The 15,332-nt window shown below is 37.8% G+C and overlaps 1 protein-coding gene across 2 annotated transcripts in view; it reads right to left on the bottom strand.

Annotated features, from left to right (window-relative positions):
* Positions 1-15,332, bottom strand: part of LOC5564462 (protein lin-28 homolog) — a 97,322-nt gene that overhangs the window by 47,040 nt on the left and 34,950 nt on the right. Inside the window, exon 1 of one of the 2 annotated variants that reach the window (XM_021842089.1) lies at positions 5,387-5,989. The exons of the other annotated variant lie outside the window; for it this stretch is intronic. Within the exon in view, the coding sequence (XP_021697781.1) occupies positions 5,387-5,474 (88 nt within the window). The 5' untranslated portion in view covers positions 5,475-5,989. Of the gene's footprint in view, positions 1-5,386; positions 5,990-15,332 lie in introns of those variants that run through there. 2 annotated transcript variants of the gene reach the window in all.

Below are 15,332 nucleotides of genomic sequence, written 5' to 3'. Positions count from 1 at the left end.
ACTCCAGTTCGTTTGGATCCCACTGAGGACTACGACAAGGTGATGGACTTTTGTGCCTGTTGTTCAATATTGCGCTAGAAGATGTTATGCGGAGAGCCGGAGTACGATTATCACGAGAACCAGTCAATTTTTTTGTTTCGCGGATGATATGGATATTGTCGGCCAAACATTTGAAAAGGTGGCAAACCTGTACACTCGCCTGAAATGCGAGGCAGCAAAAGTTGGACTGGTGGTGAATGCGGCCAAGACAAAGTACATGCTAGCTGGTGGGGCCGAGCGCGACAGGGCTCGCCTAGGTAGCAGTGTTACGATAGACGGGGATACGATCGAGGTGTTCGACGAGTTCGTCTACCTTGGATCCTTGCTGACGGCTGACAATAACGTTAGCCGTGAAATACGGAGGCACATTATCAGTGGAAGTCATGTCTACTATGGCCTCCAAAAGAAGCTGCAGTCAAAAAAGATTCACACCCGCACCAAATGTACCATGTACAAAACGCTCATAAGGCCGGTAGTCCTCTCCGGACATGAAACGTGGACGATGCTTGAGGAGGACCTGCAAGCACTTGGAGTGTTCGAACGTCGGGTGCTAAGGACGATCTTTAGCGGTGTGCAGGAAAACGGTATGTGGCGGCAAAGGATGAACCACGGCGAACCCAGCATCCAGAAGGTGGCCAAAGCTGGAAGGATACGATGGGCAGGGCATGTTGCAAGAATGCCGGACAGCAACCCTGCAAAGATGGTGTTCGTATCGGATCCGGTTGGTAGGTACAAGACTCAAGTAACAATTTTAGTTTTACGAATTACTTCCAGGGTGCTATAAATAAACGCACATAAAACCATGGTCAAGGAACTATTGCCTGCATCGCATCCCCCGAAACCTCTTGTAGGCTAGAAGGTGACTAGAGGCTATGAAGTGTATATTTATGTCACAAAAATATAGCAAAATAGCATTCATGGTAGCTATTTTGAGGCCGTCTGTTCTAGATGAATGTCGCTTCATCTTGAAAATGATTTTATCATAACGTCGATCTTGCCGGATTTATTCCAACGTAAACAAAACAAAATAAGATTGAAAACACGCATGTGATTATTTATTACGTAGTGCTTTTTATTTGAAGTGATTTATTTGGCTATAGTGCTCAAATGCCGAGTGAGATTTACTGTGAAATGTGATGAGAAAAAAGTAAATTTGTCTGTGCCCCCTCTGAAAGTTGCATATTTTTAGTTATTTAGCAATTGCTAAAATAAAGCGCCAGGTGAAGAATTCAACATTTCTTGGTTTGATTGGGCAGTAATTGTGCTTCAAGTTATATTCAGTCAGTTTAATCATCACACCATAGCATCTTATGAGCGGATTCATGGAGATAATTTGATTTGAAAAAATGAAATTGTGGCAACTGGAGTGAAATTAATATGGCGGAATCATAATTGACAGATTGCCATCAACAAATGCTGTTTTGTCATCATAAATACACAAATAAGGGCACACTGTTATGCTGCGGCATTTGTGGATGTGAAATTGCCTTAAAAATGCTGATTGAAGATGATTCACCTTTTTTTCGCTTTTTATGGCAACTAAGCAGCATTCAATAAAGTTTACAGTTAGGGTATGTTATTATGAAGTATATTCGTAAAAACAATGAATACGCACATTAGTTTGTCGTATTTCCATCAGGAATAAGTGTTTGCAATGCATCGCAATGCATTCCGAAGAGCCCAAATACTGATTTCAGAGATATAAATAAGGTAAGTTATCAAGATTCAAGTGCAAGTCAATCAGTTTGAAAGCAGCTTCAATGACAACAAGGTGTATTATATCAATCTTTTATCAAAGCCGTCACATATAAGTGTAATTCAGCCACTACTAGCAGTTTAAATGAGGTATTATATGCTGCAATAGAGATGGTTTTGTAGCCACAAAACTTCAACTTCATGGTTTATATCTAAAAGGTTTTGAAAACAATTAAGAGCTGACTTACAAAATATCATCTTCTAGCAACGTTAAATGTCGCCTCTAGCTATTATAACATTCACGTTACTGTTATAAAACATTAATAAATCTGCACGAATGCCAAATTGCTGTGGAATTGTTACTTGGGGAAGGCGTGGAGCGCAGCGTTCTAGGTGGGCGGATCAAGTGCGCATTGATTTGGCGAGTGTGGGGCAGAACCGAGGATGGAGAGATGCGGCCACGAACCAAGTATTGTGGCGAGAAATTGATGATTCAGTGTTGTCGGTTAAGGTGTTAAATTAAATAAATGACAATGAATTACATCACATTTCAAATATTCAACGTTTGCATGCAGGCTTAGCATTATCGGATTGATAATAAATCTTCGAGCTGTTTAGGGGAATGCCTATACATAAATGAAAACCGAATTGAGTAGTGTTGAAGCACTGATTTTGGGCAGACTAAGAGACAATATTTCGAAGGTGTAGATCTTGAATAACGTAATTTTGCGTTTTTTAATTATTTAAAACATGTTTAGAACTACAGTGGTGCTCAACTCGACTGCGTCCTCAGAGGCTTTGTGTTCATGAATGCGTAATAAAAATGCGTAAAAGGAAAAGATACATTTTTTTTTGAAATTGTATTAGATTTTGTAATGCCTCAAATGTTTAATGAACTAACTTTGAAATTTAAATTATGTAGCGGCTAATTGAGACTAATAATATATGTCTCATGTCTATGCCGTTACATCTCACGCATCTTCTATTGGATTTTTGTGCGATTTCAAGTAGAATGCGCGTCACGGCACCTGTTCGCTCATTCTTTTCTCCGAACAATAAAAACACCCATAGCAAAACAACATATTTTTCATTGCTGCTTTCAACTTGATCTCAACATTTCCACATTTGTCATTTATTTCCTTCACATGGCAGCATCCACACACATCCACGCACCGTTGGAACAGTTTCTCTCTTCAAACAGCATCTTCCACCTCAGCCTTACCTTTTTTCCGGGACCGAAGATGACAAGAAGGGCACAGAAAATATGTAGCGAAAGTAAGTTTGCCTTCGGTCGGAGCATCGACACACTCACACCTGGTCCCATTTGGTACCTGCTTGCTTGAGGTGTGCTGACCCCGTGATTAAGATGTGATGATTAAGAGCTTGCTTCTTTAACCCCCGCTTTCACAATGCAGTCTAACAAGGATACAATTTGACGCGCACACTTCCGTGCCAAAGTTTGAGGTCACCCCCTGAAACACATAAAACAATGTATCGTTCCAAGGGTGAAATGGAACTGCATGATTTGCGGAGGTTCTTCGCACGCTAAGGACGTCTGTCCAGTGAAGGAAGATACCGATAAGTTCATATGCGCGAATTGCGGGGGCAATCATAAGTCAAATTTTTGGGTTTGCCCTTCGCGTAGGCGAGTCGTCGAGGCTCGTGCTAGACAGATAAACAGTAATATCCGTTTTGATAACGGTCGTTTCCAGAATTTCCCTGGTAGAGTATCAAACAATGCTCATTTTTCAGTTCATGATCGCTTGATTAATAATCATACCCATCGGGAAGATTATAATCACGCTTATTCACAAACTAATTTTAATCCGTCGGGTAGCCGTTCGAATTTATTAATTTCGAATATATATACCCAAGGAAAATCCTTTGCCAATATCGTAGCAGGTAATTTGAACTCCTTTTCATACTATGAGTACCCGTTCTAATGGTTTAAAATCAAATGGAAAAACCCTGCCGCCACAGGAAACTTCTACTCCGTGATTATAGACGATTATCTTAAACTCTTGATCCGTCTTAAAAACGTGAGGAGAAGGCAATTTCAACGCACTCACGATCCTGCTATGAAAATTATATGGCAGGATTTGCAGAAATAAATCAAAAAACATTTTTCACAATTAAGAAACAAAAATTTTGAAAAAAGATTTATCAATTGGACCCTGGCTCTAAGCCCCTTTGGAAATTACCTAAAATTTTGATGAAACCTCAAAAGCCAATACCGGCATTGAAAGGGGAAAACAAATTATTACTAACTAATTGCGAAAAAGCTCAAAAACTTGCTATTCAGTTTGAAAGTGCGCACAATTTAAATTTACGACTTATAGTCCAATTGAAAATCAAGTTACTCAGGACTTCGCAAATACCCTCAATCAAGAGAACATTTTCGAAAATTTCTGGGAGACGGTTTTGTAAGAAGTGAGAACTATTATTAAAAAAAATAAAAAATATGAAAGCTCCTGGCGATGATGATGTTTTCTACATCCTCATCAAGAAACTTCCAGAAAGTAGCTTATCATTTTTAATTGATATATTTAACAAATGTTTTCAATTAGCATATTTTCCTGACAAATGGAAAAATTCTAAGGTTGTTCCAATTTTAAAATCAGACCAAAATCCTGCAGAAACTTCTAGCTATCGTCCAATCAGTTTGCTTTCCTCCATCAGTAAGCTTTTTGAAAAGGTCATTTTGAACAGAATTTTTGCCAATGAACAGTTTTCAATTTTTGTGAATTGTGAATTCAATTTTTGCCAATGAACAGTTCGGATTCCGCCATGGACATTCGACCACTCATCAACACTTACGTGTAACAAATTTGATCCGTTCCAACAAATCTGAAGGCTATTCTACTGGTCTCGCTCTTCTAGACATAGAAAAAGCATTCGACAGTGTTTGGCATTAAGGTTTGATCGTAAAATTAATAAACTTTAATTTTCCAACATACATTGTTAGAATAATTAAATTAAATTAAATTAATTTACGGTACATTGAATAATCCAAAGTTATGCGTAAGATCGTACACTTCAGGTTAATTATCAGAACTCCAAGACTGAAAGACTTCCTGTAAGAGCTGATGTTCCACAAGGCAGCATTCTGGGACCAATATTATACAATATTTTCACATCTGACTTACCTGAGTTACCTCAGGGATGATAAAAAAATTAGTTTACGTATGACACAGGACTCTCCGCCAAAGGACGAAGCCAGCGTGTCGTCTGTAGTAGATTGCAAGAAAGTTTGGATATTTTTTCTTCATACTTGCAAAAATGGAAGATTTTTCCTAATGCTTCCAAAATTCAACATTTAATATTCTCATTCAAACAAAAAGCTCTTTGTATGAAACTTTTAAGTATCTACTTGAAGTTATCTACGTGTTGTTAAATGAAAAGAGAATATTTCGGTGTTTTCAATACAATAGTAAATGTTCTGAATTGCTGCGTCAAATGAAGTTGTTATAATTTTTTTAATAATAATTTAATTTATTTAAAAAAGAAATGAATGTAATGTTTGGAATGTTACTAATAAATTGATTAAACATGAGTTTTTACTGAACGCGTGATCACAAAGATCTGAAAAAAAAACTTTTATATGTTTTAGGAAGTGTCCCCAAACTTTTGCACCGGAGTGTAGATTAAGTACCTTCAGTCTCAAAAGTACTGCCACTGGAACCACTTGGGACGGGAGCGTTGAAATCCTCACTCGGAATCGATATCGAATCCTTGGCCATTGTTGTTTGCTGCACTTGATAACACTTTCGATATCTTCACACTTTTGTCACTTTTAACACTTTGTATCTTATATCACTCGCAGCATGAACATTTCACCTTTTTTTCCAATCAAGTTTTACAAATGCTGAGGCCTGTATCAAATTCCATCAAACGATCCGCTTCCAAAAATGGTAACAGCAGCAACAACAACGCAATACAAGTGCACCCATAGAAAATCCATCGCGCTCAAAACGAATGCGCCCAGTTCAGCTCATATCTAAGTGGGCTTCCAATTTTGATTGTTCGGTGCAAGCGATCCCCTCTTGGTCCAAATTTCGATTGCACTCTGCATAGAGAAAAACAAACGGGAGTCTTCTCCCTATTCAGCGGTGAACCAACCAACGCCAGTCAGTGGAGTTGAACTCTCGGTACAAATTCAAGAAGAACGCACGCGCTCACGCACTTGGCTGCCTGTGTTTTCACGTTTTCCGTACTTCCGAAGGACTGACTGGTCTATGCTGCGTTTCGTAGCTAATGTTTATGCTCCACTATCCGAAAAACAACATCGACCAGGGTAGGGTAGGGTGGTGCGAGCGGGACGGGACGTTGGCTGATCTGCTCTAACAAGAAGACAGCATAGACGCATAGATGTGTTTTCTATGTCCGTGTTTTTTTTGGCAATGTGCGTCTACGCACCGAAAATCGAACGCACGGAGAAGGTCGACGTTGGAGCGAGCGAGACAACCAGTGGTTCTAGCCCAAATTTGTTGGATTTTAGTGCGTATTTAGTTTGTTGGAACTGTGTCGGGCTTCATTGATAGCTGCAAGGCTTTCTCCCATGGTTGTGGTAGAGGAATCTATGTTGTTATGTTTGGTGAAATTATGCTGCACGATTTCTGTGGTGAAGGTTCAATCTGTGCTTAGTAGATCAAGTATATGACTATTTCAAGGTTTTGAGGAAAAGTTTAGAGTGCCTCAGCATGAACATCTCATGGAATCCTCAAAAACATTCAATAATAAAAATCATCTAAAAGTACAACCAAAATTGAAAAATAAAATCAAATTGTTAAATTCAATGCCAATACAAATTTAATGTCAATACAAATTATCCAGAAGATTTGAAAACTAGACAGAAACATCACCTGCAATTCGTCTATAATTTTACTGAAAAAAAGTATGAGGTTGTTTCCGAGATACGACCGTTTGTTGTATGTCAATTCTGACCTATTATGGATATTTTGTGTTATTATTTGTTTGGTTCGGTTAACACTTCAACAATAGAACCGGTCGATGGAAGAAGAAGCATGAGCGGTAACTTTTGCTCTTGAAACAAATATTCTGGTTGAACGTTAGATCCACGCACATTCCTGGTTTCCGCTTCCCACTACACGGAGCCAAAAATTACGTAAGAATTTCATAAGAGAACGCTTGTGAATTGCTTTCTTGACTTGTCGTTGTCATTAGAGATCTTTTAAATACCTCTCTTTTCTTAAATTTAATGAGCGATTCTCTAAATACCTAATGATCCTAAAGAATTCCATAATTGAAATCTATGATCCTTCATAATAGTATCTTATGATATTACACTCATTTGTATTATGAACGCAATGATCGATGGAAGTTCACAAGTTTTAATTATGAGTCTCATTAGCTGCTTCTTATGTCTTTATCCCATTAGAAATTCGTATGAAATGCCTACGTGTTTTTTGACAGGAAGTTGACTCTTTTTCACAAGTGTTAATAATCATTGTCGTACGCACACTTATGAATCTCTATCGATAACATTATGTTATTGACATCGCTCCTCGTAATTCATAAGATTTTCGTATGATTCCATTAGATTGTCTTATTGAAGCCAACGATCAATCCGTATGATTACCAAATAGAGTTTCTTATAAAATTATATCTGTTTATGCTATGAGTATAATTTCATAAGGCTTTTATGGAATATTATAAGATTCTCGAATGAAAAACAAAATACTTCTTATGTCGTTATTCCATAAGAAAATCTTAGTACCTCATACGTTCCATTTCCTCAGTGAATATCATAATATTATCAATAGAGATTCATAAGTGTGCGTATGACAATAATTAGTAACACTTGTGAAAAAGAGTCAACTTCCTATCAAAAAACACGTAGGAATATCATACGAATTTCTAATGGAATAAAGACATAAGGAGCAGTTAATGAGACACATATCATAAATGAGCTTGAACGTGATTGGTTAGATGAGAAAGGGGTCAACATTTTACGATTTTGCAATATTTTGTTGCTTATAATCAATAGTGTTCTCCATTTGAATCAACGCGTAGATAAATTTCCGATCGATTGATGGATAAATATTGAAAATCTATCGATAAATGGCTTAGTTATTAGCGGTCAAAACCTAACCATTTTTCGTCACATGCTCAATTTTTCGTTTTTTGGTCTTGTACCCCCATATGTTGCCGAAGGACGTTATCCAACGTCAAAACACATTTGTTAGAAAATTTTGGCAAATGAGTCAAAGAGGCTGACAGTCGTACTTGTTTTCCTGCATTCAGTTTTTCAACATTATTGAAAACAGACAAGGAAACCATGAAAAATAATCAATTTCACCCGAAATTACGGTACATGTAAACTTCAAACGTCAAAACCTTATAACAGCAAGAAAAATGTGCTTTTCTATGGAAAATAAGACATGCCTCGATATTTACATATTTATCAATAGTTTAGTCATGAAAATCAATAGTTTTCATTATTGGAGTCGATTCGTAGAAAGATTTCCAATCGATTGGTGCAAGAATTTTGAAAATCTATTCGGGCATTAGTATGTTATTAACAGTCAAAATCTAACCACTTTTCGTGACGCGAGCGATTTTCGTTTTTCGAAATTGTACCCCAGTATGTTGCCCAAAGACGTTATCCAACGTCAAAAAAATATAATCTTAAATGTATTTAAGGATCTAAATGGGATTTTTTAAGCAGCCTTCCTTAGTCGAGTGGTTAGAGTCCGCGGCTACAAAGCAAAGCAATGCTGAAGGTGCCTGGGTTCGATTCTCAGTCGGTCCAGGAACTTTTTGTAATTGAAATCTCTCGGACTTACTTGGGCATAGAGTATCATCGTATCTGTTACACGATATACGAATGCGAAAATGGCAACTTAAGCGCAGAAAGTTCTCAGTTAATAACTGCGGAACAGCTCATAAGAACACTAAGTTAAGGCGAAGTAGGCCGTCATTGAAATTTGTATGCGTCGTTGATGGTTGTTGCTAATTCATCTCACGATTTCGAATCAAAGAAAATCAGTTGGTTTTGTACTGAAACAGCTGAAAAAGTATCAGCATACTTTATGCATGTTATCGCATACAGTGATACTTTTTCAATTCAATATAAACTATCAAGACTATGTTTTATCACTTTGAAACGCAAACTAAAAAGTCGTCATTGATGCCAAAATGAGTGACGGGCTACTTAGCCTTAAGGCGAAGTAGGCCATCATTGAAACTTGTATGTGCAATTGATGATTGTTGCTATTTCATCTTACAATTTCGAAGTCATGAAAATCTATTGGTTTTCCACTGACATAGCTGAAAAAGTATTAGCATACATTTATACATTCAGCGCTTGTACTGATACTTTTCCCGATCAATATTAACATTAGAGGCTGAGATTTATTACTTTTAAACGGTTCCGGTCATTTGGCCGAATGCCATTTGGCCGAATGCCGTTTGGCCGAACGCCATTTGGCCGAAAGGGTCATTTGGCCGAATGCCGTTTGGCCGAAATTGGAAATAATAGTGAATTACAATTAGCATATTATTGCAGTGAGTTTTGAAGCTGAATTTCAAAGAACTTATTCAGCTTACTTTTAAAGAAGGTTATCAGGTTAAGATTATCAGTTATCAGGTTAAAGAAGGCTTCGATCCCTCGAATCGTATTAAGTAAATTATTTCATAATTCTAGTAACCGTAAATTTTGTCTTCTTCTTTTTGCAAAGGGGAAACTGTAAGCTCTTTCTACGTAATTGTTCACCGAGTCAATCGGTTTACTGCTATACGCAAGCAATGGTGCAGAGCTCAGTTCACACGTTGCAATCCTAATATTGGAGGTGAAACAGAAAGAACAGCCTATGATCAAAAGTAGGAAAAATCTCTTATGAAAATTTAAGCAAGTGCTATGCAAACAATTTATATTAGTATAACTACAGTCGACTCTCCACATCTCGATGTTCTACATCTCGATATCTCTCCTTATGTCGATGATTTCCTCGGTCCCTTCATTCCGCATATACATTTTCTCTCCATATCTCGATATCCTCCTTATCTCGATATCTCCATATATCGATGTGGTTTTGTTGATTTTTCGTTCTTGTTTTTCTCTCCGTATGTCGATAATCACTTTATCAAAGGATACTAGACCAGATTTTCGTGATTGAACATAATTGAGGAGCATGAAATGACGTCTGCTTGTTTATTATTATTCCTATTTTCCTAACAACGGATTGGTTTTCAATCAAGTATTCATTAGACATATATTCTATGTCTCGATCTCTCCCTATCTCGATGGTCCCTTCGATATCGAGATGTGGAGAGGCGACTTACAAAGAATTGCCGATGATTTAAAGTAGGTAAAATTCTCAATTAACATATAAGCTGAATTATTGCCAACAGTAATGAAACCTGTATAACTCGAAAGAATAGCCTATGCTTAAAAGAAGGAAAAACTTCTAATGAAATCATTAAAAAACTGTAACCCTATCATACCGTTGGTAGCCCCAGATGAAACAACCATGAGCTTTGAGTCTTGATGCAATGAATGGAGTTCACAACTTCGTCCTAAATTAACGGGTCAATTTTATCATTCTCTTGGAGCACTTATATAGTGACAAACATGACGTCCCGTCACATCATTAAAGTCAATTATTTGGCTGATCAATTATTGGACAACACCTAACAATCTTAATCTTAAGTGTTGTAGTAATTTGATATTTGTTTTGTTCGCAATTCGGCCAAACGGCATTCGGCCAAACGGCATTCGGCCAAATGGCGTTCGGCCAAATGGCGTTCGGCCAAATGGCGTTCGGCCAAACGGCATTCGGCCAAATGGCCGGACACCCTTTTAAACTGCGGGCTGCAAAGTCAACATGACTGCCAAAGGATGACGGGCTACTTAGCCTTAAAAAGCAGGCTTTGTCCCAGTGAGGACGTTATGCCAAGCAGAAGAAAAAGAAGAAGAAGAATAAGAAGAATAAGAAGAAGAAGAAGAAGAAGAAGAAGAAGAAGAAGAAGGAGAAGAAGGATCTCCTTGGACCAATAGAAGCAGCAACGCTAAACCAAAATTGTTATTACATGGTGTTACTGGATAATTTTAGGCACTACTGCATCGTGTACTCTCTGAAATATAAGGAAAAAGCTTCAAAGAGATGAGAGGGTATATTGAATTGCTGTACAATCAACATATCGAAGGATGTACGTTCTGACGGAGGATGATAATTCTGTAGCAGTCGAATAAATCAAATATTTGCTGAACACGGAATCATCCATCAGGCAACTGTACCATATTACCCACAGCAGAATTAGAAAGCAGAAAGTAAACATCGATATTTGAACGAGATGCTCAAATGTCTTTTGGCTAAATCCGGACTTCAGAAGCTATAGTGGGGCGAAGCAGTGCTAACCGCCAATTATTTACAGAACCTGCTGCCGTCGTCAACAATGAATATAACACACCATTCGAAGTTTGAGGTGGAAAAAGTCCTAACTACTCCCATTTGCGTGTTTTTTGAAGTGAAACATTTGTTTATGTACCCAAAGAGAAAAGGAAGGAATTGATCAAGGAAGCTGAGAAACTGTTGTTCGTTGGATATGCTGAAGAAAGAATAGCGTACCGTTTTCTAGACCCAAGCAACAACACCGTGGTAATTAGTCAAGGTCAAGTTTTTGAAAATGAAAAACGTAATGAAGAAGTATGCTACATGAAATGGTCGGTGTTCTGACAGACTGGACCAGGTGTTTTTATTATTTCATAAAACGAACTCCGAGCATTCAAGAAAACAAAACATTTGCCTATTTGCTGTTATATCATATCATATCCACTTAATGTGGCATCTGCATCAAAATAAACCGGAAAATCAAAACTGATGAATACTTATATTTACAAGAACAAAATATCGTGTAGTCCGGTCTGTCTGAACAGCGACCACATGTAAGATCCATGATAGATTTCGAAAACAATGATTGCGATCCAAATTTCGAGCCAGATAACGATGTGGATTTCGAGAACGGAGATGATAGTTTCAAGAGTTTATCAGGAATAGGAGAACAGATTAATGAGAAATGGTTAATGAGTCTGGAAATTAATCCTTCAATGAATGCTCCCAGTCGTAGTTGCTTCCCAAATCTCTCCAACTCCACTGTAGGTTTTGATCTGACCATGAAGCGAGAAATCCATGGAATTCCAGATCAACTCCGCTCGGAGTTCATATCACTTATTGCGGCGCTTATATTAAATCCACATCCAGCGGCGGTGGTAACGCGCAGAAGATATGCGCGCAATTCAAACGCAACGTCAAAATTCAAGTAGGCTTGGATTTTTTCGCCCTTCAAGGACACAAATGTTTCAAAATTGCTAAATCTGAAACATTTGGTGATTTTCATTACCACTGCGACGGTATATCGACATTTTCAGATAATCGCATTACGTGGATTTATCCAAGGTATATTGAAGACAGGTAATGGGATCTAAGCAGTCAGTGGATGCGAAGTGTGGTAAACCGCGGGGGGAGGAAAATGACAGTTGGCGAGTCGGCGAGCTGGCAAGCTTGTTTAAATGGTTTTGCTCCGCTATCGTTTCCATAGATATGTTGAATTATTTGTTGTTGGTAGCAGCGTCTTGAACATGAATGAAAAGTTTTACAAAAACTTTCGGCTGTAAGTATGTTTGTAATATTGGCTCAAACAAACTGTTAATATTGCTATTTTCAGGATACCGTTATAACATTGGACTATCTATGAGATACGAGAGGGACACATGCTAGTAAGATAGAGCAGAGTACCCGTGTTGAAACCCGTTATTGTGCAAATCCCCAACGGGAGTCATCAGCTGAATTGACCAGAGGATTCACAAGTTCTGAGTGACCGATAATTCGCTATATTCTTGAAAACGAGAGTTGTTAAGTTGTATATTTTCATAACCTTATACTAACGTATTATCTAATTGTCAGCACTACAAGCACATCAATGGGGAAGATGTTTCGCATTGTGGCATGCCTAAAAATATACAGCACTAGCTCCTGCTGAACTGGTCGTGCAGAAAAGCCGACAGATTGTAATTCGAAATGGAAGTGTTTTATAATCATGCTTGTGTTCAGAATGTTCAGAATTAAAACCTAATTTGTCGTAAGACCCACATACAATGCAAATATTTAGGAATAAAAAATGAACAATTGCACCTAAAGTTGTTTGATTTATCGAATGCAATTAGATTGAAAAAAACATATTTATTCATTCAATTCAACTGTTACGATAAAAACTAAAACATAAATAGTTAGGGCTAAATGTTCAATGACGTTTCTTCAAGATTGAGATAAAATGTTTTTGGATTTCATGGCTTGCTGACCTGATCGTGCAAAACAAACTGGCCAGCTGTCAATTATTTTTCCAATATGGCGAAACACTGTAATTGACACATTGAAGTACCTCCCTTCTAAATACCTTGGATTTATCTTGCAGAGCACAATATTTTTGCATACAAGTTCGGCCAGGTCAGCAGCGATTCAATACTGACGGGTCGAAAACAAACGATTCTACTGATTTTGGTGTTTATATAGAATTTCATAGCACCACCCACAAACTTCAGAACCCTTGTACAGTATACGTCGCAGAATTCGCGTCTATACACAATGCATTAAAGCGGATGGCCTTTCATCGAGGCTATACATTCAATGCGGCCAGTGAAGCACTCTCCGTATTTCCTCCGTGAGATACCATCCTCATTGAGTGTTGTGTCGGATCATACCTACGCCGTAGTTTGGGTCCCCTTGTATTGCAACAAACATGTGACAAAGGGGGTGGTTACATTCCCTTCTCCCGTAGGTGTCGCGGTTTAAAGGGATGAACGTGAGTCGTGACTTTATCAAAATAATGTGTCGGCTGATGTCCAACCACTACTCGTTAGGCTCGCATTTCTATCGAATAGGGCTTGTAGTTAGTAATCGATGTGATTGTTGAGGAGGCTATCAAGCCATCAATTATGTTATCTGGTACTGCCCCAAATACGGAATTTCCAGATCAAAACTGTGCACATCCCTCAGGACCCGAGGAAAACTAGATAAGCAAAACATTAGAGATGTGTTGGGTAGACTAGAATTTGACTACATGCTCCTTGTTAACAAGTTTTTAAGGTGATTATAAAACGAAGCCAAACATTGAATTTTCAAGTTCACAAGACTGGAGAATCTGACAACAGTTCGCGTTGAAAATCAATCAAATTGCTTGCTTGCTGGTGGTGACCAATGGGATAAATTTTCAACGCGGAGCGCTGTTCGGTTCTCTCGTCTTGTGCTTTTGAAAATTTGAGGTGTGGCTTCGTTCTATAATCACCTTAAAGCAAATCGACATCTTTGTTTGATTATTAGCTTTGGGTCGCACATGTCCGCTCACATATCCCCTCCTATTTGTAAGTTGTCCAATTTGTTCCCTTCAAAATCCATTTGTATTTTCCGTTACAGGTTGTCGACACTTTCTCGACATGCAGTCATCGAATTCAATATATTCGTTATGAAATCTTTCAAAACGTCCATGATGGGGTAAGATTTTTTACAGACCTTGTCTTGAATATTTGTGCATATCAAACGATAAAATTGATTCATACATGGAGAGCAGGATACTTAAACATATTGTAGAATGAATAACTCATTCTGGAGAGCCGTGATTAATCGTTCATATAAGTGTGATAAACGGATTATTCTTGCTCAAAACCTATGAGCTAGTAGCGGTCTAAGTTGTCACTAACTAAAGGAACAAGCATCTTCTAAAAAAAGAAACTCTTATAGACCCCTGTATTTTTTACTAAATTTTAACAAAACGTAAAGGCACATCAACCCATAAAAGGCAGATGGTCTCAAAACATGACCTTGGTAAAATATTTCATTGTAACCATTAAAACCACGTTTTCTAAGAACTTCTCCATCGCCTGAAACCAAACACTGTTACACTGGCTTATTCATTTGCCAAATAACAGTTCGGCAACATCGGAACATGGTAGTCTACATTCTACAGTATTACATTTATATTTGCTAAAAGACCATAATCTGTAAGAACGACTGAACGGCGTAGTAGTAGCGTGTCCGAGTATTAATCTATATGTCAGAGTTTCGAGACTTTTCCGGGGATATTTTTTCGTTTTTATTTTCTTTGTATGTAAAAATTAGGTTATACAAGGTGCAACAAACAGTCAAATACGAAGTTATAGTGAACGCCAAATCAATTCTTCAAAAGTTGCATTGATCATGATTAATTGACTAAGATGTACGCATATGGCCTCCAGTTTGGTGCGAATAGAAGGAATTTGTGCATTTTATACAATCTGTTTTTACCAAATAAGTGTACACTTTATAGACTTCCAGTCTCCGTTATGTGAACATATTTGTTGGCTGGGTATGGTCAAATACATGTTTTTTTTTTCAATAAAAACGAAAAAAAGGAGAACACTACTTTCAACAGAGGCATATTTTGAAAGTACACAAATTTGATGTTTCACAAACTTTTCAATTTCAAGGAAAATGATGCTAAAAAAATTGGTTAGAAAATACCAAAGCTGTGAAGATTTCACTGGAGGTCAAGGGTGAAGGGCTTCCCTGAGCAAAGGCACAACCTTGCGATCAGCTTGATTCTTG

Source organism: Aedes aegypti, chromosome 2 (assembly GCF_002204515.2).
Source record: "Aedes aegypti strain LVP_AGWG chromosome 2, AaegL5.0 Primary Assembly, whole genome shotgun sequence".
Lineage (NCBI taxonomy): Eukaryota > Metazoa > Arthropoda > Insecta > Diptera > Culicidae > Aedes > Aedes aegypti.
This window is presented reverse-complemented; position numbering and strand designations above follow the sequence as displayed.